At 46.2% G+C, this 27,598-nt stretch overlaps 1 protein-coding gene across 4 annotated transcripts in view; it reads right to left on the bottom strand.

The window, feature by feature from the left end:
* The window catches only part of LOC138304161 (uncharacterized), a 168,401-nt gene that overhangs the window by 55,039 nt on the left and 85,764 nt on the right, over nt 1-27,598 (bottom strand). For all 4 annotated transcript variants that reach the window (XM_069243979.1, XM_069243982.1, XM_069243981.1 and 1 more), the window contains 3 exons: nt 22,500-22,608; nt 22,229-22,260; nt 22,033-22,132 (listed from right to left, as the gene is read on the bottom strand). In XM_069243979.1, the coding sequence (XP_069100080.1) occupies nt 22,033-22,132; nt 22,229-22,260; nt 22,500-22,608 (241 nt within the window). The remainder of the gene's footprint in view (nt 1-22,032; nt 22,133-22,228; nt 22,261-22,499; nt 22,609-27,598) is intronic.

Here is a 27,598-nt window from a genome sequence, read left to right as displayed (position 1 = left end):
AAACTACTTTCATCCATCCCCTTCGACCATGCCCCATTCTGGTTATTGCTTATGGGTGGTTTTTGTTTCTGATTTTTACCTATATCCTCTACTGTTTCCACCATCATCGCTGCCAAGATTTTATTGCAAGATGGGAGGCTCGTATTAAGCTCCTCTAGTCTTGCCGATTTTATTAGCAGCAGTCAAGAAATCAAAACCACAACTCCCAGAAAGCCAAAACGACACAGCCAATGGGAGTAAACAGAACAACACAACAGCCAATAAAGTAGCGGTGTCCATTATATAATGTCCCTTGACTGCGAACAGCTCCTCTTTTCTTGCTGCTCGCAGTCAAGATAAGTACAATTTTCCATCATTCTTATTATTACTTCCTGCATAATACCACTGTATATGGTATACTGGAATCATTTGTTGAAGTTATATCTATTCACCAGTGTTTACCACGTTCTGTAGCTCGCATGCATGCCTGTAACAGCATTTTTAGGCTATTATTAGTTTGCACGTTCATTTCACTGTCAGAAGTTTACTCTGTTGAGGTGGTGTCACTGTCACCAGAACTGCTAATTCAACTGCCTCGCTCTTCAGCATAGTGCGCCTTCTTCCTACGGTATCAACTTTCATTCCGAAACAACTCCCCAGGGACGCTGCCTTCTCCAGCTGCTTCATTTCCCCAGGATAGCATTCAGTTTTGTTTCACACCCCCTGGGAGGGACTTTTGCAATCCATTCACACCCACTTCGTTTTTAACCCCATTTTCCTGTTTTTTTCAGTCAACTTAAATACTTTTATTCACAGTGGAGACTGATAGCTCTCTAATTTCTCAAAATAATGATAATGAAGGGGAATCTTTAAAAAATTACCACATTTTTTTATTCAGTCATCTGTGCAGCCAGGAGTATCAGTTTCCATGAACAAAATGACTAAAAATATTGAGAATTGTGTGGTACATTTGATGTCCAAAACATTTATGGCCCATTCTGTGGGGAAAAGCAGAAAAAGAAAATTACCTTCTCTATCAAAAATATCTAAGAAGGTGCAGTCTGTCCCTACTAAAAAGAATGCACTTGCGAACAGGGAGGTTCCCTTACACAAAAATGAGGACCTGGTTTCTTCAAGGCATTCTATTAAGGAGGGGTCTAGCAAGTCACCTTCCAAGTGCAAATCAAAACTTAAACACACTAATGGAGTACCCTCTAAATTGGTGATATGCCATATAATGGACACAGATGACGATTTGGGAAATAATGACGGCACAGACAATGAGCAGGATATTCCTGATGTTGTTGAGTATTCTCCACCAGTTAAAAAAATAAAATAATTACTACCCAAGATTTCCCTAAAGAAAACCCTATTTTCGATGCTATGGGTTTACCTATGCTTGATCCTAAACTTTTACATCATCTAAACTTGACAAACTGGTCCCCTATGGATCATGTAGCGGAATACATTACTTCCAGGTTACGGTCACCCCTAGACAAGCAGACCAAGGCAAAACTTAAATCCAAATGCTCTAGACCTCTTTTCCCATCTAACATCACTTCCACTCCTACCTTAGACCCCACATTGCTTACCTTTTTCACAAAATTTGGCAAGGATCATAGGAAAGGGGTGGATAAAGTCTGGTCCACATGCCAGGATAAACTGTTGGACATTGTTGGCCCCCTTGTCCGTATTTTCGACATGGCCGATTTGGCTCAATCTGATAACAAGTCCTTAGATCCGGAAGCACTCTCGCTCTGGATTCAAAGAGCATTTTGTCTACTCGGGAATGCAAACTCTGCAATTACCCACAAACGCAGGAAAGAACTTCTCTTAAAACTCAATCCGAAACTTGCAAGCCTGGCTCTTTTGGACCTAGGTTCCAGAGCTGAAGGCTTACTCTTTGGGGATTCCTTTGTTAAGGATCTGAGCAAGTAAGTAACTATTTTCACATCAATTGTTAAAGCTCAACAATCAATAAAGAAAGTCTTCACCCAATGGGTTTTTGGGAGGGCCGGTAGAGGCAGGAACCACTCTGCCAGCTGTAATTACCGGAACCAAGGATACAGAGGTTCCTTTAACTACAACAGCAACAACTATAACAAAGACTTCAAACCACAATTTTATCCACGGAGAGTCAGAGGTTTCAGAGGCCAAGGGCACAAAATCTCAAGAGTGACTCTCCAACTAGGTAAGCCTACCTTTTTCTTCTTTCCCTGTAGGGGGTCAACTCTTAAATTTCCTACAGAAATGACAAAATATAACATCGGATACCTGGTTATTAAGTACAGTTCAATGTTATGCTATAGAGCTTTATGAAAATCCTTTTCAAACAAGGGTTCCCCAGCCTCCAAAGTTTTCTCTAAAAACGTCCAATCTAATATCTCAGGAAATTCAATCATTGCTTCAAAAATGCGCCATCCAACATTTTCTTCAAGACCAGTCAGGTTTCCTCAGTTTCATTTTCCTAGTACAAAAGAAGGACAAAAAGATGAGACCAATCATCAACCTTCGATTATTTAATCAATTTGTAGTGTACCGCCACTTAAAAATGGAGACAATTCTCCATCTCAGAGATTCTCTTCTACAGAGCGATTGGATGGTCAGACTAGATCTCCAAGATGCATACCTGACAATTCCCATACAGTACAAAAACAGAAAATCCTAAAGTTCCAATGGTCGGGTCTAACTTATAATTTTTCCTCCCTTCCATTCAGTCTCTCGTCAGCACCATGGTGCTTTCCAAAGATAATGAAACTAGTAGTTGCTTTCGTCAGGTCCAGAGGAATACGTCTGATCATTTATCTAGATGACATTCTTATTATGGGTCAAAACATTCTTTCTCTCCAAGATCATTTACAGATCACTTGTTCTTTTTTTAATCAGATTTGTGATTTCTTATCAACAAAGAAGATCAATTCTTACTCTTTTCAAGCAGAAAGAATTTCTAGGTTTCCTAATCAACTCTTCATGCGCAACCCATCTTCTCCGCCAGCAACCACGTATCCTTCAGCCACTCCTCCGCCATACACTGGACCGACCAGAGATGTGTCCACTTCACCTTCAGACGCGAGACTCGCCACCTCCGCACACAACCCATCCCACGCCGACAGTGGAACAAAATCCCCACGGAACAGCTTCTCTCCACTCTCAGCGACAACCAACCCACCTTCTCCACCGACCCCAACGACGCAGCCCTCAGCCTCACGCATTGGATCACCAACTGCGCAGACAACCTCGCTCTCCTCAGACGCCTCCCAAGACAGACCAACACCAAAAAAAAACTCTGGTTCACTGATACATTCAAGGAATAAAAAAAAAACTGCTGCACCCTCGAGAAAGCCTGGCGCAAGGACCACACCGCAGATAACATGACTGCCCACAAGAACGCTACCCACGAACACCACCAACTGATCCGCGCCGCCAAAAGAAATTCTTTCACAGACAGACTGGACAAAAACAGTCACAACAGCAGAGAACTCTTCAACATCGTCAAAGAGCTCTCCAACCCTAACGCCAACGCCATCACGCCCTCACAAGATCTCTGCAACTCCCTCGCCACCTTCTTCCATCGTAAGATCACCGACCTACACGACAGCTTCGGACACCAAACCCAGCCAACCACCATAGAACCTACAACCCCAGCCATCACCCTCAACGCCTGGACTCACATCAACACGGAAGAGACCAAAGCCACCATGAACTCCATCCACTCCGGTGCCCCCTCGGACCCCTGCCCACACTTCATCTTCAACAAAGCCGACGACATCATCGCCCCGCATCTCCAGACCATCATCAACAGCTCATTTTCTTCTGCCACCTTCCCCGAGAGCTGGAAACACGCTGAAGTCAACGCCCTACTGAAGAAACCTACGGCGGACCCAAGCGACCTGAAGAACTTCCGCCCCATCTCGCTCCTCCCCTTCCCTGCCAAAGTCATAGAGAAGACCGTCAACAAGCAACTTACCAACTTCCTTGAAGACAACAACCTACTCGACCCCTCTCAGTCCGGATTCCGAGCCAATCACAGCACAGAAACCACCCTCATCTCAGTCACAGACGACATCAGAACCCTGATGGACAACGGAGAAACAGTCGCCCTCATCCTCCTCGACCTCTCGGCTGCCTTCGACATCGTCTGCCACCGCACCCTAATAACCCGCCTCCACTCCACCGGGATCCAAGGACAGGCCCTGGACTGGATCACCTTCTTCCTCTCCAACCGCTCCCAAAGAGTCTACCTCCCACCTTTCCGCTCAGACCCCACCGAGATCATCTGCGGCGTCCCACAAGGCTCCTCGCTCAGCCCGACTCTCTTCAATGTCTACATGAGCCCCCTCGCCGACATCGTACGCAAACACAGCATAATCATCATCACCTCCTATGCCGACGACACTCAGCTGATACTTTCCCTCACCAAGGACCCCACCAGCGCCAAGACCAACCTGCAAGATGGAATGAAAGACGTCGCAGATTGGATGAAACTCAGCCGCCTGAAACTGAACTCAGACAAAACGGAAGTCCTCATCCTCGGAAACACCCCGACCGCCTGGGACGACTCCTGGTGGCCCACTGCCCTTGGCACTGCACCTACCCCCTCAGACCACGCATGCAACCTCGGTTTCATCCTGGACCCACTTCTCACCATGACCAAACAAGTCAACGACGTATCATCCTCCTGCTTCCTCACCCTCCGCATGCTCCGAAAGATCTTCCGTTGGATCCCCGCCGACACCAGAAAGACCGTGACCCACGCCCTCGTCACGAGCCACCTGGACTACGGCAACACCCTATACGCAGGAACCACCGCTAAACTCCAGAAACGTCTGCAACAAATTCAAAACACCTCCGCCCGCCACATCCTCAACATACCCCGCAACAGCCACATCTCCGCCCACCTGAGACACCTGCACTGGCTTCCCATCAACAAAAGTATCACCTTCAGACTCCTCACCCACGCACACAAAGCCCTCCACAACAAGGGACCCGAATACCTCAACCGCCGCCTCAGTTTCTACACACCCACCCGTCAACTTCGATCCGCCAACCTCGCTCTTGCCGCCGTCCCTCGCATCCGCCGCGCCACGGCAGGTGGGAGGTCCTTCTCCTACCTGGCGGCCAAGAGATGGAATTCCCTCCCCACCAACCTCAGGACCACCCAGGACCACTCCGCATTCCGGAGGCAACTCAAGACCTGGCTCTTTGAGCAGCAGTAACCCCCTCCCCCTAGCGCCTTGAGACCCGCACGGGTGAGTAGCGCGCTTTATAAATGTTTATGATTTGATTTGATTTGATTTGAACTCTTCATCTTCCTTCAACAAAGGTCAACGCCATCAAGTCAGAGGATTTCTCAAACTCTCCTGAGTTGCTACATTTCTTTAAGATCTCTCGCAAGAATTGTCGGTCTCCTACCATCTTCCATAAAAGCAATCTTTCCAGGCCCTCTACAATATCAAGCTATACAAAGATTGAAAATTTGCCACTTACGCAAAGAGCTGGCCTATTCAGACATAATTTCTCTAGACTCAGAAGCTCCGACAGAACTCCAGTGGTGGAAAGACAATTTAGATACCTAGAATGGCAGGTCTATCTTCTCATCAGCCCCAGATCTTGTATTAGAGTCAGATGCAAGTCTGACTGGATGAGGCGCGAGATGTGGTTCAATCTCGACTGGAGGTACATGGTCCTCAGTGGAATGCAAATTGCATATCATTTGTTTAGAGATGCTTGCAGGCTCCTTTGCAATAAAAAGCCTAGCAAATGAACGAGTACAATGTTCCATTCTTCTGCGTATGACAATGTTTCAGCAGTCCAGTACATCAATCACCTAGGAGGTACCAAATCCAAACCCATAGCAGAACTGGTAAATAGCTTTTGGGAGCATTGTTTCCGCAACACAATCTCAGTATGAGCAGAATACCTGCCGGGAGATCTCAATTCCATAGCAGATTGGCACTCCCATCACTTAAGAAATTCGAGCGATTGGAGAATTCATCCCTCAGTTTTCAATTCTCTTTTTAAAAAATGGGGTCCGTTCCATGTAGATCTATTTGCCTCCAGACTCAATACTTATCTTCCCTGCTTTTTCAGCTGGCGCTCCAGCCCATTAGCTTTAGCAGCAGATGCCTTCTCTCAAGACTGGACCCAATTCACAAATTATGCATTTCCCCTGTTTCTCAAAATCAACAGGGTCCTAGCTCAGATCAGACGGCAATTAGCCACTCTAATCTAGCGGTCTAATTTTGGCAATCTCAATTCTGGCTTCCTCCCCTTCTAGAGCTAACCGTGGATTATCCAGTGCTCATTCCATCCTTCCCAAATCTTCTTCTGGATCCCCTGGGTCGCCCTCACAATCTGGTTCTGGACAAAACGCTCACTCTATCAGCTTGGAAATGTCAGGGATCCCACAATCTTCAACTTTCATTTCAATGGAAGCTGCAGAATTCATTAATAAGTCCTGGGCCCAGGCACTACCAAGGCGTACAAATTAGCCTTGCCTCTTTGGACAAGCTGGTGTATGGGAAAATCTATCAATCCCTTTTCACCAGATATAACACTAATTGTTAACCTTCTAGCGGCTGGGGTCAGTTCAGGTAAGTCTTATCGTACAATAGATCTGTAGAGATCAACTATTTCCATGAACCATACTTTAATCAACGGCAAACCAGTTGGAGAACATCCTCTTTTCTGCTGCCTTTTAAATGGAGTAACGTTTTGAAAGCCACATATTCATAAATATAGTTAATTGTGGTATCTGAATGTTGTCTTAAAGATTTTTATTTTGTGGCCTGACAATGCTGACATATCATTAAACATGTTATCTGCCAAACTCTCAATGTTATATCTGATATCTATAAAACGTCTTACTGATGTTAAAACTCTTGACATTACTTCATGTCAATTTACTCCTACAGGTGTTTTCTTTTCAGTTCACAAAAGGACAAAGACTAACCTAACATCAGTTTTTTATCCATATTTTAGAGGTCAACCAAACTTTGTGTTGGACAACGCCTTAAATTATACAAACTCAAAATGGCTGATCTCAGAATGTCCTCTCACTCCCAACTCCAGAGGTGCTATGGCTTCCACAGCTTTTTGGGCTCGTTCTTGCCTAGAGGACATTCTAAGGTTGGCTGACTGGTCTAACAATAATGTGTTTTGCACCTTTTACTGAAAACCAGTACATACAGCTTCTTATGTTGTAATTGAGATGCTCTAAACAAGCATAATATGAGCCTCCAGTCTTGCAATAAAATGTAGATTTTCCTAATAATTTAAGAAGGAAAGTCTTAATTTTATTAAAAAACACGGATGCGGGTATTATCCCACCTCCCTTCTCTCTAGCTGCTCCAACTTTACCTTCCTCTTCGTAATCATCGGACCACTAATCCAACGAAATGGCCTAGCTTTTCCTGTGTTACATCCTTTGGATCTTCCACCACTGATGTTCATCTGCCTGGTATGGGTTTATTTCTGCTGAACCTCTGCAAGGAACTGTTGACTTTCTCTGTTGCATGTTATTTTCTTATTTTTTTCTTTAATTTCTTAATAATAATAAATTCTTGCATAAGAAAAAAGGAGCTGTCCGCAGCCAAGGGACATTATATTATGGATACCGCTAAGTTATTGACTGTTTACTCCCATTGGCTGCTTGGTTTTGGCCTTCTGGGTTTCGTGGTTTTGATTTCCTGACTGCTGCAAATAAAATCGGCAAGATTAGGGAAGCTTAATACTCGCCCCGTGTATTTAATAAAATTAAGACGTTCCTTCATAAATTACTAGGAAAATCTACATAAGCAGTGCCTGATGGAAGTATCAGCATAAAGAAAAAAGACTGAACAGGCACTGAATCTGGAATAAGTTCTTTCCAGTACTGGAGAGACTTGTGTGCTTGAAGATGGCTTACCATGGATGGCTTCAAATTACGGTGCTTTAAATCCAAAGCCAAATGTACACTTGGAATTTTACAATCACCTAAAACTATTCAGCAGGCAGGAAGTACTGTCCATAATTACTTGCCATTATTTTATTAATAAATAATATTAATACACTGTTCAACTTTTAATGTGCTGTAGCACTGTTCACCTGCCGAACAATAGAAGATTATGGCCACATGTACGAAGCATTTTTAACGTTGCAAACTGCGAATTGGGCCGTTTGCGACGTGGAAAATGCTATTTGGGATGTACAGACCCATTTTTGCGATTCAGTAATCTATTTACTGAATGTCAAAAAGGGTTTGTGAGTCGCAATTAGGAAGGGGTGTTCCCTTCCCAATTGTGAGTCGCAGTCCCATGTATGATTGTTTTGTGACCGCGAATGCGGTCGCATAACAATCGCAGTTAGCACCAGTTTCAAGCTGGTGCTAACCCATTCGCAAACAGGAAGGGGTCCCCATGGGACCCCCTTCCCCTTTGTGAATGGCAGCAAAAATATTTTTTCAGAGCAGGCAGTGGTCCTATGGACCACTGCCTGTTCTAAAAAATGGAAAGAAAACTTTTCATTTTTTGTTTTTGAAATGCATCTAGTTTACCGTTAAGGAAAATGGGCTGCATTTTTTTTTTTAAACTGCTTTATTTAAAAGCAGTCACAGACATGGTGGTCTGCTGTTTCCAGCAGGCCACCATCCCTGTGAGGGCAGCTATTGCCAATGGGATCGCAAATTGCGATCTACCTCATGAAAATTCAAGAGGTCGGTCATTTGCAATCCCATTGGGAATCACAAACAGTGTCATTGACAGTGTTGTGCATCAGGTTTTGCGACTCGCAAATTGAGAGTCGCTATGACTTGCAATTTGCAAGTCGCAAAACCCGAAGTTCGTACATGTGGCCCCATGTTAATTAAAAAAAGAAAAATCTAAAACATAAATAGAAGTTAAATAAGAATATGACTGAAAAAATACAAAAATGGGTCAATAAGATTGTGAATTTCTCATTAATTTGGCTAAGGCACCACTTAACATGAATTAGAACATTGGAATGTTGAGAGCTTCACTGACGACAATGGAGTGGCTCCAGGCTTATGATGGCTGATATACGCTTGGAGCTCCAACATTACAATGTCTGTCTTCATGTTTCTCTTTTTTAATTTAGAACATTCGCACACTTAGTGGGTGGAACGTTCTAATGGCCTTATAGTACTTCCACCTCTGGCTATACCCGTTGTTAAAGGTTCTCACCCTTGTTACAGGCCCTGCGGCTCAATCCTATAACTTGTGTTCAGGAACTTTAACAACCAGTATAGACCTCGGCAGCGGGCTATATTGCTATAATCCTAACGTATTATTAATTTTTAAAAAGTCAATTTGAAAATGTTACATTTTAAAGCCAGACAAAATGCTGATATGTAGTGTCATGGAGCTTATTTAAGAACAACCAGGTTAGCTTATGCAAATGACTGGCTTGTACCTTTGGGTCAGATGGATGTACAACTAGTGGCAAAATACTGGACGCAATTTACGACCAGTATTTTTGCGACCAGTTTAGTAACTTTTTAACCGACCTATGTACTAATAGGTCAGTTTGAAAATTACTGATTCGTAGTGGGTCACAATTTGACCTATCTCATGAAAATGAATGACGTAGGTCGCAAATTATGATTCACTATGACTTCTGGTAGGATTTGGCCTGGCAGTTCCGACTGGACTGTTCCCACTGGAGCAGTGTTAAGACTGATTTGCATATGTCTGAGTCCAAACTGAGGTGACATTATTTGAAAAATAATGATGGCCTAGAATGTGCCTCGTTGTAAATACCAGTGGCTGAGATTAATTCAAGCATTCCATTAATTGTATACTTTAGTGTGTTGCTCTATGTCGGACGGGTATGCCCAGTCATGGGTCCTGTGCATACTATATTGCTGGAACCAAGGTATATCTGGATGATGTGCCATAACTAGAGTGAAACCGGTCATTGGTTGCTTGTGTTCCGGTTCAAGGAGGACCTGTCCTGGCAGTATGGGCTGTGATGTTTTCTTTGGAGCAGAGTTCAAGACTGTTTTGCATATGGCTGAGTCCAAACGGAGGTGGAATGGTGTGCAAAATAATCATGGACTGGGATGTAGCCCAAGAAATTACCAGTGGCTGAGATTAATTCAAACATTCCACTGCCCAATTTTTGTATACTCCACTATGATTTGCAACCATCACAGGGAGGGTGGTGTGCTGGGGTCAGCAGACCACCATGTCTGTGATCTTTTTTTTTTTTAAAATGCAGCCTGCTCTCTTAATGGAAACAGGACTGCGTTAAAAAAAGTTTTTTTTTGTTTGTTTTTTTAAAGAGATACAGTGCCTCCCTTTTAACCACTTCTGTGCTGAGGACTGCCAGGAGCCGTCCTCAGGCACAGTGCTCATGTGCCGAGGACAGCTCCCATTCGTTCCTGGCACACGAGTCAGGATTGCCTTAAAAAAGAATTGGTCTCAGGAGGTGGGAGAAAGCTTCACTGCCTACGAATTGATTTATTTTGTTCTCAGTGAAGTTAAACCAGCGCACTGACGTAATTTCTCTAAAAACTAAAGTGAAATGAGCCGATTTCACTTTCTCTGCATTGGTGGCTATCTCTGCCCCCTGAGCACTGATCCAGACAGAAGAGGTAGTGCTGGAAAGGGGAGAATCTCCCAAGTGGATCCCTGCTTGGGGATCAGCGCAGGAGGGCAATTCCCAAGCAGGGATCAACCCACTATGCATTAAAATACCCCCCCGAATTAGCAGCACAGTCTTTCTGCCCTGCTTGGGGGACGGCTGGGGGCACTAACCCACAATCTGACTCACCTGGTGAGGGAGGGGCAGAAAGCCCACTAGGCAACTAGGGTTTTTTTGAATTTTTTTTTTATACGCAGGGCCGGGAAGCTGCCCAAAATGGGCATGACAGTGCCCCACCCCTTCCTAAACACAAATAGGCACAATCTTTCTTCCCCCCCCCGGGAGGCAGATGGGGGTTATTACCTCAATCTGCCCCCTACCCCTGGAAGGTGGGCAGAAAGCCCACCAGACACCAGGGACTAGTTTATTTGTTAGTGTAGGGTTGGGGGCAGCCCAGAACGGATGTGGCAATGCACCCACCCCCCACAAAAGGCCACAATCTTTCTTCACCCCCCGGTGTGGGGGGGGAAGATGAGGATTTTTATCTCTGATTTGCCCCCCTGGAGAGCAGAAAGCCCACTAGACACCTAGACAACAGGGAAGATTTATATTTTAATTTTTTTTAAAAGGCAAGGCAAACCCCCCACCCCAAATAAATGGGGACTAAGTCTCTCTGCCTCCCAGGGGGCAGACTGCCCACTAGACGCCAGGGAATCGAAAAACATAAAGGGGTGGGGGCTGCCCACCACCATTCGCATGGTTATGCAAATGAAGGGCTTAACAGTTTTTCTGCCCCCAAGCCACACTTTTTGGACCTGGGACTTGAGAAGGCTGCCACCTGGTACCTCACTTGCGTGGGAGCCCAAAGCAGTCATCCTAAAAACGTATAAAAAAAAAAAAAGGTATGCTATCCTCCCAATCTTTACACGTTTTTGGCCCTTACATGCTGTAGGCATTTGGGTCACCCAAACAAGTGAGGTATTACTTTTATCAGGAGGATGAGGAGAATGCTCAGTGGTAGAAAATTTGTGCCCACCATGATCTCACACAGAAGTGTGAGGAATATGTGATTCTGTTAGCAAAATGTGAGGTTTGCGGAGGTTTCTAGGTAAGAAAACATTGGAAGACCTACGCAAGCCACACCTTAGTGGACTACCCAGAGTGTCTAGTTTTCAGAGATATCTGGGTATGGTATGTTTCCTTAGATGGCCGCTGAAGGAGGCTGGCCTGGTTTGTAGTGGGTACCTAAGGTACTTACACCTTATAACAGGTCCAGTTATCCTCTATTAGTGAAATGTAGGCAGTGTTCTACCAGCTTAGACTGTTTAGAGGAAGCTGTAGCAGAGCAGCTTAGTCTGAACTAGGAGTCAGGCAAAGCTCCTGCAATTCCACTATAGTTACACAGTACTTATACACAATAAAAGACAATACTCAGTGTAAAGGTACTTTATTTTAGTGACAAAAGGCCAAAAATATCTTAGTGATAATTCTCCTGGAGTATTATACACAATATATACACTAGTAATCAAAATCAGGTAAGTAAACAGTCATACAATAGTGCAAACTGTTGAAAATACTATAGATTGCAATGGGCCTAGGGGCAACACAAAACATATACGAAAATAGTGGAATGATCCCCCCTAGGCAAGTATAGTGTGTAGAGGGGCGATGGGAGTGTAGGAAAACACCAGAGGTAAGTAAAGTACCCCACTCCAGAGCCCAGGAAAGCAGGAGTAAAGTACAAGTTTCCTCAGGACACACTACAAGTCGTGATAATAGATTTTGCAAGAAGCAAGCAACACTGCAAGCAACAAATGATGGATTCCTGGACCCGAAGAGCTGTGGAGAGAGGAGACCAAGTCCAGAAATCGAAGAAGAGTCCCATAAGGGCAGGAGCCCCTGCCAACCTAGAAGAGGGTGCAAAAGTGGATTCTCCGGTCAGAAGAAAAGTACAGAAGAGCACCAAAGAAGATGGCTGCGGGTTCCTGCTTGGTGCAGGTGATGTCCCACGTCGAGTTATTGGATGCAGGCTGTTTGCGTCGCTGGATTCCGCCAACAAGCCTTGATTTAAGCAACTACGCGGTTTGCGTACAAAATTAGCTGCCTGGACCCAGGAGGGACCTGGGGGTTTCAACTCGGGCAGAAGAGACAGAGGGGGCTCTCAGCACTTCAGAGAGCCCCGTGAAGACCAGGCAGCACCCACAGGAATCCCAGAACATGGGGACAAAGAAGATGCAAAGTGCGGTCGTCGCAGAACTACACAGGAAGGTCCCACACTGCCGAAGAAAACTCAGGGAGCTGTGAGTCGCAGGATCGAGTGCTGGGGACCTGGGCTACACTGTGCATGAAGGATTCTTGGAAGAAGTGCACAGAAGCCCAAGGAGCTGCAGAAGACACGGTGCACAGGGGTACAGTTGTAGCACGGGGAGGCAAGCTCTTACCTCTACCAAATTTGGGCCACTGGACCTATGGACAGTCTGGGTCACTTCGATCCACCAACTGTGTTCCAGGGAACCTGCTCGTCCTCAGGAGAGGAGTCCCAGTGTACCGGTCGTTGTCGCAGAAGGGTGCCTGCAGAAGCAGGGAAGTGACTCTGTCACTCCATGGGAGATTGCTTCGGTTCTTCTGGTGCAGGGTGAAGATGGGCAGGCCTCAGAGCGTGCACACCTTGGAAACTGTTGCAGTTGCTGGCTGGAGCGGAAGTTGCAGGTCAAAGGAGTCATCCTGGATACTTTGTTGCAGTTACAGCGGTTTCTGGAGCAGACTGCGGTTGATCCGACTGTGAGAAGCTGAAGCAGAGGATGCAGAGGAGTCCTGGAGGAATCTTGCAAACCAAATCTGAGGAAACACCCAGAGAAGAGACCCTAAATATCCCTGAGAGGGGGATTGGCTACCTACCCAGGTACGCACCTATCAGGAGGGGTCTCTGACGTCACCTGCTGGCCTCGAGAGGGTCCCCACACCTTGGAATCCAAGATGGCTAATGCCAGGGACACTCAGGAGGAGCACTGGGAACCACCCCTGGGTGGTGATGGACAGGGGAGTGGTCACTTTGTCCAGTTTTGCACCAGAGCAGGGACTGGGGGTCCCTGAACTGGTGTAGACTGGCTTATGCAAGGAGGGTACCATCTATTCCCTTCAACGCATTTCCAGAGGCTCTGGGAGGCTACCTCTCCCAAGCCTGTAACACCTATTTCCAAAGGGAAAGGGTGTATCACCCTCCTCCCAAAGGAAATGCATTGTTCTGCCTTCCTGGGATTGAGCTGCTCAGTCCCCATGAGGGCAGAAACCTGTCTGTGAGGTGGCAGCAGCTTAGGCTGAAGTGGAAACCTCAAAGAGCTGGTTCTGCAGTATTGGGGGTCCATGGTGGAGCCCCCAGGGTGCATGGGATTGCCCTCCCCAATACCAGATTTAGATTGGGGGGGACAATTCCATGATCCTAGACACCTCACATGGCCATATTCAGAGTTACCATTGTGGAGCTACATATATCTATTGACATATATTAAGTGCACACTTATAAAGGTATCCCTGCACTCACGAAGTCCGGGGAATTGACCCTGGACAACGTGGGTGCACCTTTGCTAGTGCAAGGGTGCCCTCACACACAATAACTTTGCACCTAGCCTTTAGGAAATGAAGGTTAGAGATATAGGCGACTTATAAGTTACCTTAGTGCAGTGAAAATGGCTATGAAATAGTGTGTGCACTATTTCACTCAGGCTGCAGTGGCAATCCTGATGAAAGGTGTGTATAAGCTCCTTATGGGTGGCAAAAGAAATGCTGCAGCCCACAAGGATCTCCTGGAACCCGAATGCCCTGGGTACCATATATTAGGGACTTATAAGGGGGGTCCAGTGCGCCAATCAGAATTGGAATATGGAGTCACTAAAGTGTAGTGACAAATTTGGTAAGTAGAGAGAGCATAAGCACTGGTGTTCTGGTTAGCAGAACTTCAGTGACACAGTTAAGCATACGGACAACACACATAGGTCACAAACTATGAGCACTGGGGGTCCTGGCTAGCAGGATCCCAGTGAGACAGGCAAAACACACTGACAAACAGGCAGAAACTGTGGGTAACATGCCAAGAAAGATGGCACTTTCCTAGAGCCACCGAGCCCGGGACCAAAAATGCAGGTTACCCCCTTGAGGTCTGCAAAGGATTCTGGCTTACAGAACCTGGTGACAGCCCAACAAGTCATCCCATCCTGCATTCGCCCTGGTGGAAAAATGTGATGTGTCCATGCTGAGTTTTGGGGCATTTCATGTCAAGGGCAGTAAGTCTACCCACACAAGTGAAGTTGCATTTTTATCGGGAGACTTGGGAGAGTGCTGGGTGGAAGGAAGTTTGTGGCTACCCTCAGATTCCAGAACTTTTCATCACAGAAATGTTAAGAAAAGTTGTTTTTTTAGACAAAGTTTGAGGTTGGTAAAGGATTGTGGGTGGCAGAATCTGGGAAGAGCCCCACAAGTCATCCCATCTTGGATTCTTCAAGATGTCTAGTTTAAAAAAATGCTAGGTTTCTTTAAGTGCCAGCTGAGCAAAAGCACAAAACCCACAGCTAGGCACTTTGAAAAAAACGTGTTAATTTTCAGTCCATGTTGTGATTTTGGGCGTTTTCTGTCGCAGGCCCTAGGCCTACCCACAGAAGTGAGATTTGGAGGAACACAGGATAGCAGAAAAAGTGTTATTGCCAACTGTCTTTCTCTACATTTATGCCTTCCAAATGTAAGACAGTGTGCAAGAACTAAGTCATTTTGAGAAATGCCCTGTAATTTGCACGCTAGTAGAGGCACTCCCAAATTCAGAGATGTACAAACAACCACTGCTTCTAAACTCCATATCTTGTACCTATTTCAGAAATACATAGGTTTCCTTGATACCTATTTTTCGCTCTTTATATTTTACCAAATGAATTGCTGTATACCCAGTACACAATGAAAACCCATGGCAAGATGCAGCCCACTTATTGGCTGCGGGTACCTTGGGTTCTTGGTGAACCTACAAGCCCCATATATCCTTGCAACCAGAAGGGTCCAGCGGACGTAACGGCGATTGCTTTAGAAAATCTGCCATAGCTGGGAAAAGTTACAGAAGAAAAGACAAACAGAAATAGCTGGGTTTTTTCAACTATTACTTTCTACAGGAAAACCTTGAAGGATCTACACAAATGACCCCTTGCTGATTTCAGAATTTTGTCTACTTTTCAGAAATGTATAGCTTTCTAGGATCTACTGTTGTTTTCACACCTATTTCTGAAACTAACTAGAAGGAGATTGAAAGCACAAAAATAGGAAAAATGGAGTATGTTCCAGCAAAATGTCAAAACTGAAACTTGAAAAATGTGGTTTTCTAATTCTAGTCTGTCTGTTCCTGAAAGCTGGGAAGATGTTAATTTTAGCACTGCAAACCCTTTGTTGATGCCATTTGCAGGGAAAAAAATAGATGCTTTCTTCTTCAGCGCTTTTTACCCCATTTTCCAAAAAAAACCAAACTTTAGCTTTATTTTGGCTAATTTCTCTGTCCCCATCAGGGGAAGCCACAAACTCTGGGTACCTTTAGAATCCCCAGGAGATTGGAAAAAACTGATGCAAATTTGGCATGGATAGCTTATGTTGACAAAACGTTATGGGGGCCTAACCATGAACTACCCCAAAGAGCCAAAAAAGGCTTGGCACAGGAAGGGGAAAATGCTTGGCAGCGAAGGGGTTAGACAACCGTTTTTTTATTTTTTTACATTCACAAAGGGAAAAGGGTTCCAAAGGGACCCCTTCCATTTGTGAATGGGTTACCACTACATGTTTGTACTCAGAAGTATAATTTTTTTGGTCGCAAAGAATAAGTTACTTACCTTCAGTAACACATTATCTGGTAGAGACTATCTAACTGTAGATTCCTTACCTTTAAATTCCCTTGCGTCAGCTTCGAATCCGGAATTATTTGCTGAGCAGTACCCTGTGCGTGCCGTCAGGTGACATTGTTTGGATCCACGTGCGTTGTTCGGATCCGTGTGGCATCATCAGCGGCGCTGGAGCTGTCTCTGATGAAATAGTTGCCTATAAAGGCACAACCCCGGCGCACGTACGTCAGTTTTTTTACCCATCAACTTCCACAACAGAAGCCCAGAGTCATGGATAGAAACAACAGTTCGTCTGTGCAAAACTAGTGCCCTAAAAGGGATAAACCCTAACCCTACTAGATATATCCCCAGAGTGGGACGACATGGTTGGGTGAAAGGAATCTGCAGCTAGATAGAGTCTCTACCAGATAATGCATTACCAAAGGTAAGTAACTTGTTCATCTGATAGAGACTTCTAGCTGCAGGTTCCTTACCTTTGAATAGATACCCCAGACATAACCTCCTGGTAGTGGGCTGCAGATACCTCTATAACCATCTCTCCGTACCTGATTGTCCAGGCAGTAATGTTTTGCAAATGTGTGAAAGGATATCCACATTGCTGCCTGACAGATATCCAGGACGGGTACGCCCCAAGCCAGCGCAGTGGTAGCAGCTTTACCCCTAGTAGAATGAGCCCTCAGGAGGCTGCTTCCTGGCCAATGCGTAGCAGATCTCGATGCAGAGAACAACCCAGCAAAAAATGGTTCATTTTTGCACTGTCTGACCCTTCTTTGCTCCCATGTACCACACAAAGAGTTGGCCATCCACCCGGAACTCTTTTGTGTGGTCAAGGTAGAACGACAATGCTCTGCTTGGGTCCAGCCGGTGAAGTCGCACCCCTCTTTCTTAGAGGGATGCGGTAGAGCAAAGAAGGTGGGCAGGATGATATTCTGATCCAGATGAAATAGGGTCACCACCTTGGGGAGGAAAGAGGCATGAGTTCTGAGAACCACCTTGTCTGAGAACATGGTGAGATACAGTGGCTTGGATGAAAGAGCCTGCATCTAACTCATCCTCCTGGCAGATGTTATTGCCACTAAGAAGGCTGTCTTGATGGTGAGCAGCTGGAGGAGACAGTTGTGTAAAGACTCGAAGGGAGCACACATAAGAAATGTGAGGACCAGATTTAAGTCTGATTGGGGCATAACAAAGGACGTAGGGGGAAACATATGTACAAGCCCTTTGCAGAATCTATCTACAATGGGAGATTTGAAAAGTGAAGGCTGCTCAGGCAGCTGAAGGAATGCCAATAAGGTGGAAAGATAGCCCTCGAGAATACCCAAGGCAGAACCCTGCTGGCAAGGGACAGTATAAAGAGAAGGATGTCAGAAAGAGAAGCAGAAAGAGGATCAATAGACCTTTCTGTACAATAATATACAAAGCGTTTCCAATGGCAGGCATATACTGTTTTAGAGAAGGAATGCCTGGCTGCCAAAATAACGTTACAGACTTCAGGCGAAAGGTCAAAGCCATCAACTGCCACCCCTCAATCTCCATGCATGAAGGTCAAAAGTTGACAGGTTCGGGTGGAGAACCCTCCCCTGCTGCTGCGACAGAAGATCCTCTTGAAGGGGCAGCCTGATCAGAGGATCGATGCTCATTTTCAAAAGCTCGGGGAAGCAGACTCTCCATGCCCAATCCAGAGCTACGAGGATTACTTGTGCCTCTTGGTCTTCTTGAGAATTCTGGGCAGAAGTGGTATGGGCGGAAAGGTATACAGGAGGCCCAAACTCCACTCGCAAAGAAAAGCGTCGCCGAGCAACTGCCACCTTGGAAACTCCAACAAGCAATACTGCTGACATTGCGTGTTCTCTGCGGAGGTGAACAGATCTAACCAAGGCTCTCACCACTGCTGAAAGAGTCCTTGCGCCACCTCGGGTGGAGATATCATTTGTGATCTGCTAGGCAGCTCCGCCTGAGTTTGTCCCCCCCTGGCATTCAGAGAACCTGCCAGGTGTTGAACCACCAGAATTATGCAATGCTGTTCCAGCCATGTCCAGAGACGCAGAGCCTCTTGACAAAGGGCTCACAATCCCACACCGGCCTGCTTGCTGCAGTATCACACTACGCTGATGATGTCTGTGAACACCTGCACTATCTTCCCTTTTACAACAGGAAGAAAAGCTTTCAATGCCAGTTGGATTACCTGGAGCTCCAGTAAGTTGATATGGAGTCCAGATTCCACCAGAGACCCCTGATCTCCACCTCTCGCAGATGGCTGCCCCATCGCAGAAGTGACACATCTGTCACTACTGTGCGATCTGGCTGGGGAAGGGAGAGGAGTCTGCCTCTGACCCAAACGCAGTTCACTAACAACCACTGCAGGTCCCTCCGAGATCTGAACCGAATCGGTAAGATTTCTATGATGCAGTGCCCACTGGAACTTCAAGTCCCACTGCAGAGCCCTCATATGCCACCTGGCATGCTTGCCTAACAGGATGCAGGAGGCCATGAGTCCCAACAGCCTCAGAGTCTGTCTCACCGAAATCCAGGATAGATGCCGAAATATCTATATCATAACCTGAATATCCTGGACTTGCTGCTCTGTAGGATAAGCTCAAAACAGCACTGTGTCCAGAACGGCTAAGATGAAAGGGAGCTACTCAGAGGGAGTCAGTTGTGGCACGTTTATAGAAACCCCAGTGAATGCATGAGGTCTGCCGTAGTCTGAAGGTGGGTGACGAGAGCATGAGGAGTAGGAGCCTTCAACAGCCAGTCATTGAGGTAGGGGAAGACTGAAACCCCCAAACTGCACAGATGAGCTACTACCACCACCATCACCTTGGTGAACACCTGAGGGGCTCAGGTAAGACCGAAGGGAAGCTTGGTAAACTGAAACTGCTCGTGGCCCACATTGAATCGCAAGTAGCGCCTGTGGGTGGGCAGGATTTGGATGTGAAAATCCAGTCCCCTTGGTCTCGGGCAGACAAGACTTGAGCAAAAGTGAGCATCTTGAATTTATCTTTTTTGAGAAAGAGATTGACGTCCTGCAAATTTCAGAATCGGGTGAAGACCCTTGTTCATTTTGGGAATCAGAAAGTATCGGGAATAACAACCACTGTCTACTTCTGCCATCTTTCTATAGCTCCCTTGGCCAAGAGAGGCATAACTTCCTACAAGAGCAAAATTAAGTGATCCTCAATCGGCCGTTCTTTTAATGGAGGCATAGAGGGAAAGAAAGACTGGGAGGGGAGGAAATAGCCCTTCTGTCTGATCTGCAAGATCCATTTGTCAGATGCTATGGACCGCCAACGAGGGAGATGAAATTGAATCCTCCCTCCAAACTGGATGCGTGTGGCCTTGCAGAACCACACTAGGAGGACTTGGGCACTGTGGAGGAGGGGGGCTGGGAAGTGACCGACCTCTGACTAGACCATCTGGGTCTAAAGGTACCACAACCGCGTTCTCGCACTGGATGCTGAGATGATGGAGAACGGTGGCATGGTACCCCATCCCTTACAAAGCCTCTAAAGGGGTGAAAGGCAAACTGCTAACGAGCTGACGCCAAGAGGCCCAAGGATCTGGCCGTATCCGGAAATTCCTTGAACTGCTCAAGCACAGAGTCTGCCTTTTCTCCAAAAATGGTGTGAGCCATCAAAGGGCATGTCCGTAAGGTTTGTCTGGACAGCCTCCGAAAAGCCAGAAGTACGATGCCAGGCGTGGCGTCGAAGGGCCACTTTAGATGAAATGGCCCTGCCCAGCGAGTCGGTCATGTCCAAACCACACCGAATCGTAAACTTGGCTATGTCTCTCCCAGCTTTGACGGCTTGAGTGAGTGTCCCGTACGCCCTCTAGGACCTGGGGCAGCACCTGTGCCACTGTATCCCATAAAGTATGGAAAAAACGGCCCAATAGGTATGAGGTGTTTACAGACCTCAATGCCAGGCTGGAGGAGGAAAGCATTTTCTTACCAAGCTGATCCAGCCCCTTAGATTCCCTATCCGGGGGGAGTGGAAGGGAAGGCACCATTGGGGGTGGAGGCCAGGACCACCAAGCTCTCTGGGGTGGGGTGTTGGGTGAGGAAACCAAGGTCAGTAGGAGTTGGTTGATGGCAGCGGCCGATTGCCCTATTTACAGGAGCCCCTGTGCTGGGTTTGGACCACGTCCCCAGCAGGACATCAGTGAGGGATTTGTTGAAGGGCAACATTGGTTCCGATGTGGAAACCCCTGCCTGAAGCACCTGTCAAGATGTTAGTCCTAACTGGCACCATAGGCAACTCTAGGTTCAATACCTCGACAGCTCTACCCACCACCATGGCACCTGAAGCTCCCTCCTCCGTAGCCACAGAAGGAGGTGAGAGCATGCCAGTTTCTGGAGACGTATCCAGTCCATTGGCTTCCTCTAGAACCTCATACCAGTCCTGCTCCAATCTATATTCTAAAGGGTCCTCAGACCGCTTCCATTCCTCACCTGTGCCTGGCTATTCGAAATAAGCCTCAGGCACTGATCTGGGCTTTGTTGGCGCCATAGAAGTCGGAATCAGCATCGTACGACGTTGTTCAGGTTCCGGATCATCCGGAATGAGAATGAGGCTCGCACCACCGGTGGGCGCCAGCGGTGGAGGGAGCATCAACGTTGAGACTGACGCCAGAGGAGGCCGACTGTGTGGAACCAGCGCTGATCCGGATCCGATATTGGATCCTGGGGTCCCCAATGGCGTCGGGGCTGAAGCCACCGATGTGGAATTTGGTGGGACCGCTGCCGACCTTACAGGGCCCGAAGGCTCACCATCAGGGGAAGCCCGCTCAAATATGAGGCGCATGGCTTTGTCAAATTCTTTAAATTAAGGGGGGGGGGTGGTCACCCCTGCTTCCGAATAGAGGGGACATGCGAAGTCAGCCCTAGCAGTAGTTCCACGGAACCGTGCATGGAACGTCGATGTTCCCGAGTTGCCTCGTCAGCCGATGGACGTTGCAAAGTCCTCTTGGACTTCTTCTTCTTCTTCTTGTGTCTCTTCCACGAGACACCTGAGGACCTCGAGTACGAAGAAGAGGACTTGGGGCTCCTGGAGCGCCAACTGACGTTGAGGCCTGCCAAAAAAGGCAGAGGGTAACTCAATCAGTGACCTATGCTAAACCAGCGCAGAAGGAAAAGACCTGACGTACGCGCACCGGGGGTGGTCCCTTTATAGGCGACTGTGAATTCACAGACAGATCCAATGATGCTGACGAAGCATGCAGATCCAAACAACACCACCCGATAGTGCACGCAGGGTACTGTTCAGCCAAAAATTCTGAATTAGAAGCGGAGACCTGGAAATTCGAAATCAAGGGTAAGGAACCTGCAGCTAGAAGTCTCTATCAGACACATGAATACAGAACGTTGAAAATCGGTATTTGGAAGGGACACCTTAAATGTGCCACTTCCAAATACGATATCTATGCCACTTCCAAATACTGAATCGGTATTTGGTCACAAACCCTAATTGGAATTCAATAACCTCTAACCAAATTGCAGTTTGGGTTTCAAAGATACAAAAATTATTTTTTGCAGTTGCAAACAGGTTGATTCGCAGAATTGGCCCATTCTATCTTTCTACCTTAGCCATCACGGGGCAGTCAGTCTTACCTGCAGTGACTGGTGCTTCCTCCAGGAGCCTGTCAGGAGCTGATTGGTGGTGGGATGAAACTTCAGGGCATCACCACAAATGTGGGGCCCAAATATCTTCCTAATCAAAAGTAAAAAAGATACTGAGGTCTGTGAGAAAAAGCTAAGGAAGCACAGAAAGTAGGTTATTACTGCCAAGGAAGCATGAACAACTTACCTCAAGGAGTGCTGGCTGTTAACATCCCAGAACTATGAAAAAACACAAAAAGAAAGACTATGAGACAGAAGAATGCATGGCAAAGCATGCCATACAAAGAACCCTCACAAATCTGCCTAATATATTACATTCTACCCTTTCATGTCCTTCTCATTCTGCATTCCTTCAATAATGCACTCCTCTCCTCCCTTAGCCACCTCTGTTTTCTCCTCTCCATTAACGTGTGTTCTCATACTCAGTCTCCAATTCAATGCTAAAACCCTACCCTCACCTGCACGGTGTTGTCCCAGCTCCCAGAGATGAAGCAGTTCTCAATCTGTGGATGAAAGGTGATGGTGAAGATCCTTGAGCGGTGTCCGTTCATGATGGTCAACGACTGGCTGAAGGAAGGTAGAAGATACAGATAAGGTGAAGTGTGGTAAACAAGCATTTGCAATGCAATAGGTCTCGCATTTTCTTGAGTTAGAGCTATTGGCATTATAAATTCAGAACTGTACTTTTCTTACCACATAAACTGGTCAACCCTGTCTCAGAATTTTGTCTTTTCCTGCCATGTTTCGGTGGTCACTAGTTGCTACTGACATCAGAAATCACAAGCCCTTGAGGAGAGACAAGACGATGACTGCACTACCTTGAGTTGTGTAAACATCTGAACAGAAATTGGAAAATAAGGCTGGAAACTGTATTTTCTTTTTAATTCAACTGAATGAAAAGTCTTGCAAGAGTTCTTGTCTCACACTTCAACAAAGCTCTTATAAAGTTAACAATAGCGGAGCTGCCTGAGAAGACTTGTGGCCCCAATGAAGGAGATCAGCAATGCCCTGAGCAGGATGTCTTGAGTGCTGTCAGGGAGGGGCCTCAAAGACAGAGAGTTTCACATCATTGCTTCTAGGTTTAGCTACATTCTACCACAAAGGGCATATTGTGACTTTCTTTGGCAGTGAGCTAAAAGGCTGGGTGTTTCTTTTGTAAAATAAGCTTATTTAGGAGCAAGAGGTAAATGAGGACAGCACTGGAATAAAGACAAAACAAATGTCAGCGACATGGGAGGAGGTGGGACTGCAACCAACAAAATAAATTGCTTTAAGCCACAAGAAGTATACTAAAAGTATACATGAGATCAAACGCTTACGCTCAAGCTAAAAAAAAAGGAATTAAAAGGACTGGAGCTAGGTATGTAGAAGGTAGATGAAGAATGTGCTTATTTTCTCTATAGAGTGCTGGCCATATTCAAGGATTTGTGGAAAGGATTAACAAACAGTAGACTGCATTGATCTGCTCTACTCCTATGGCCACATCTACAACACTATTTAATAAGAAATGTTTTTAAAGGGTTAATTATCTGGCTATCTCTCAAAAAAAGAGAAGCATGTTAATGACATTCCACAACTCTAAGGATTGTGTACTCAAATGGACATTAGGTCTGTGTTTACCAAAACCAGATCATTAATTATGTGCATAACGGAAAAGAGGGATTATCAAAAAGAAAGGATTTGTTGGTAACTTTACCTTACCTAAAAAAATTGCCTCCTGTTGTTAATAAAATTGGGTTATTAATTCTCCCTACAGACCGCAGTGACCAGAATTCTGCCTTTCTAAATCTCTATGTAATACCTATTGGAACAGATTACTACAGTCTGTGGTACCAAATGTATACCAATGACATACAAATTTTACTGGTCCAACATGATTGCCAGGCACACATAATTGCAATGTTCTATCACCGGAACATAAAATCCTGGATGTGGATACGTAATTAATTCCTTAATGCTGAAAAATCCAAAATTTTACTGTAAGGCCATTATTCCGCTGAACCTTTGATCGCAGGAAAGTCCATCTGCCTTTGGTCAAATCGCCCACAACCCAATAATTCTAGCATGCAATTTAGGAGCGATGTTTGATAAACACATCTTTTTGAGGCTCAAGTGTTAGTAGTGCCAAAGGCTTATTATGTTTTGTTAATTTAATGCTATCAATGAAACACTATTGTTCTGCAACATATCAAACTGCACCCAAAAGGGGGTGAATCATGTCATTTGTGACCATTGGAAATGAGACCATATTTCTAGACAGTGCTCACATTAGCAATGGTTGCCAATCACACCTGGATTAATTTGAGAGTTAGTTCTCCGCTTGATTTGCAAATTCATCCACATCTTGGTACCAAGCTACTGGCCTATTTTTCATAAGTTATAATTGGTCTGACACAGTACTATTATTAATTGATTGCAGCAAGACATAGGTGTTTTGCTAGTTTGCCTTATTTTATTCCTATGTACAACTGTTATTATTATTTTTTATTGTACTGTGCTTTGAAGCTTGTCCTTTGATCAAAGGTACCAGCAGCATTTTAAGGAAGAAGCAAGAGGGGCAGCAGAGGCAGAGAAAGGGGGAATCAGAAAGCTCCCACTCGGTGGACAAACTACCTCATAACAAGATGACAAACATACCCATGGTGATTGTTGAGTCTCCAGATCTGTAACTATAGGAGGCTGGCCTGGTTTGTAGTGGGTACCTTGGGTACTTACACCTTATACCAGGTCCAGTTATCCTTTATTAGTTAAATTTAGTAGTGTTCTAGCAGCTTAGGCTGATAGAGGTAGCTATAGCAGAGCAGCTTAGGCTGAACTAGGAGACATGCAAAGCTCATGCAATACCACTTATAGTTACACAGTACTTATACACAAGTAAAGACAATACTCAGTGTTACCAAAATAAAGGTATTTTATTTGGGTGACACAGTACCAAAAACATCATAGAGGCAATACACCTTCTGAAGGCAAGTATTATACACAATATATACACTAGATACCAAAATAAGGCAAGTAATTAGACAAAGGATAGTGCAAACAATAGGAAATGCTATAGAATGCTATGGGACAAAATGGGTTTGGGGCAACACAAACCATATACTAAGAAAGTGGAATGTGAATCACGAATTCCCCCCTAGACAAGTGTAGTGTGTGCAGAATCACTAGAAGAGTAAGAATACAGCAAAGGTAAGTAAATTACCTCACCCCGGAGCCCAGAAAAGCAGGAGTAAAGTACTGCAAGTTTGCTTAGGACACACTACACCTCATGATTGGAATTATTGCAAGAACCAACCAAGTCTGCAAACAACAAACAGTGGATTCCTGGACCTGAAGACTTGAAAAAGAAGGAGGCCCAGTCCAGAAGTTCCAGGAAGGACAGGAGCCCTTGCCAACCCAGAAGAGGGTGCAAAAGAAGAGTCCCAGGTTGGACAATGACTGCAGAAATGCACCCTAGGAAGATGCCAGCAGGTTCCTGTGTGATGCAAAGGATGTCCCATGTCGTGAAGATGGATGCAGGCGTGTTTTGGTGCTCGATTCCTCCAACAAGCCTTGGTTCCGGCAAAGTCACGTTTTGTGTCAACTAGGCACTAGCTGGGCCCAGGAAGGACCTGGGGGCCTCCACTCTGTGTGAGGAGGAAGAGGGGTCGCTCAGCACTTCAGAGAGCCCTCAGGACACGGGAGCAAAGGAGGTGCAAAGTGGGGTGGGTGCAGCACTACAAAAGAAGGTCCCACGTCACCGCAGATCAACTCAGAGAGTTGAGCATCGCAGAATAGACTGCTGGGGAACTGGGCCAGACTGTGCACGAAGGAATTTTGCCAATAGTGCACAGAGGCCTCAGGAGGTGAAGAAGACGCGGTGCACAGGGGTACTGTCGTTCTGGGGGAAGGCAAGGTCTTACCTCCTCCAAATTGCGACAGCAGGACCCCAGGACAGTCTGTGCCGATGGGGTCCACCCTCTATGTTCCAAGGAGCACGCTTGTCGCTGTGAGAGGAGTCCAAGAGAACCGGTCGTCGACTTAGAAGGTGCCTGCGTGAGCAGGGGAGTCACTCTGGCACCCCATGGGAGATTTCTTTAGTCCTTCTGGTGCAGGATGAAGACAGGGAGTCCTCAGAGCGTGCACACCATGGAAACTGTTGCAGGTGCTGGCTGGAGCTGAAGTTGCAGAAGAAAAGTATCCTTTGTGGATACTTTGTTGCTGTTACAGTGGTTCCTGGAGCAGGCTGCGGTTGATCCGAGTTCAGAGGATGAAGTAGTAGTTTCAGAGGATTCCTGCTGGAAACTTGCAAGTAGAATCAGAAGAGAACCCACAGGAGAGACCCTAAATAGCCCTGAGAGGGGGATTGGCTACCTTATCAGGTATGGACCTATCAGAGGGGTCTCTGACGTCACCTGCTGGCACTGGCCACTCAGAGCCCTCCAGAGTGCCCCCACACCTTGCAAAGCAAGATGGCTGAAGTCTGGGACACACTGGAGGAGCTCTGGGCAACACCTCTAGGGTGGTGATGGACATGGGAGTGGTCACTCCCCTTTCCTTTGTCCAGTTTCGCGCCAGAGCAGGGGACAAGGGGTCCCTGAACCAGTGTAGACTGGCTTATGCAAGGAGGGCAACATCTGTGCCCTTCAAAGCATTTCCAGAGGCTGGGGGAGGCTACCCCTCCCCAGCCTGTAACACCTATTTCCAAAGGGATAGGGTGTAACACCTGCTCCAAAAGGAAATGCTTTGTTATGCCTTCCTGGGACTGAGCTGCTCAGACCCCCAGGAGGGCAGAACCCTGTCTGTGAGGTGGCAGCAGCTGTTGCTGCAGTGCAAGCCTCAGAGAGCTGGTTTGGCAGTGCTGGGAGTCCATGGTGGAGCCCCCAGGATGCATGGAATTGGGTCCCCAATACCAGATTTTGAATGGGGAGACACCTCCATGATCTTAGACACCTTACGTGGCCATATTCGGAGTTACCATTGTGAAGCTACATATAGGTATTAACCTATATGTAGTGCACGCATGTAATGGCGTTCCCCCACTCACAAAGTCCTGGAAAATGGCCCTGAACTATGTGGGGGCACCTTTGCTAGTGCAAGGGTGCTCTCACACTTAGTAACTTTGCACCTAACCTTCAGCAAGTGAAGGTTAGACATATAGGTGATTTAGAAGTTACTTAAGTGCAGTAAAAATGGCTGTGAAATAACATGTGCGTTATTTCACGCAGGCTGCAGTCGCAGTCCTGTGAAAGGGTTTGTCTGAGCTCCTTATGGGTGGCAAAAGAAATGCTGCAGCCCATAAAAATCTCCTGGAACCCCAATGCCATGGGGACCTAGGTACCATATACTAGGGACTTATAAGGGGGGGCCAGTGTGCCAATTGAAATTGGTAAACTAAGTCACTAGCCTATAGTGACAAATGTAAAAGCAGAGAGAGCATAAGCACTGAGGTTCTGATTAGCAGAGCCTCAGTGACACAGTTAAGCACTATAAAGACACACACATTAGGCCATAAACTATGAGCACTGGGGTCCTGACCAGCAGGATCCCAGTGAGACAGGCAAAAACATACTGACATACA

The sequence above is a fragment of the Pleurodeles waltl genome, chromosome 7 (assembly GCF_031143425.1).
Source record: "Pleurodeles waltl isolate 20211129_DDA chromosome 7, aPleWal1.hap1.20221129, whole genome shotgun sequence".
Lineage (NCBI taxonomy): Eukaryota > Metazoa > Chordata > Amphibia > Caudata > Salamandridae > Pleurodeles > Pleurodeles waltl.
Note: the sequence above shows the minus strand (reverse complement) of the source record. Positions and strands in the feature narration are given on the sequence as shown.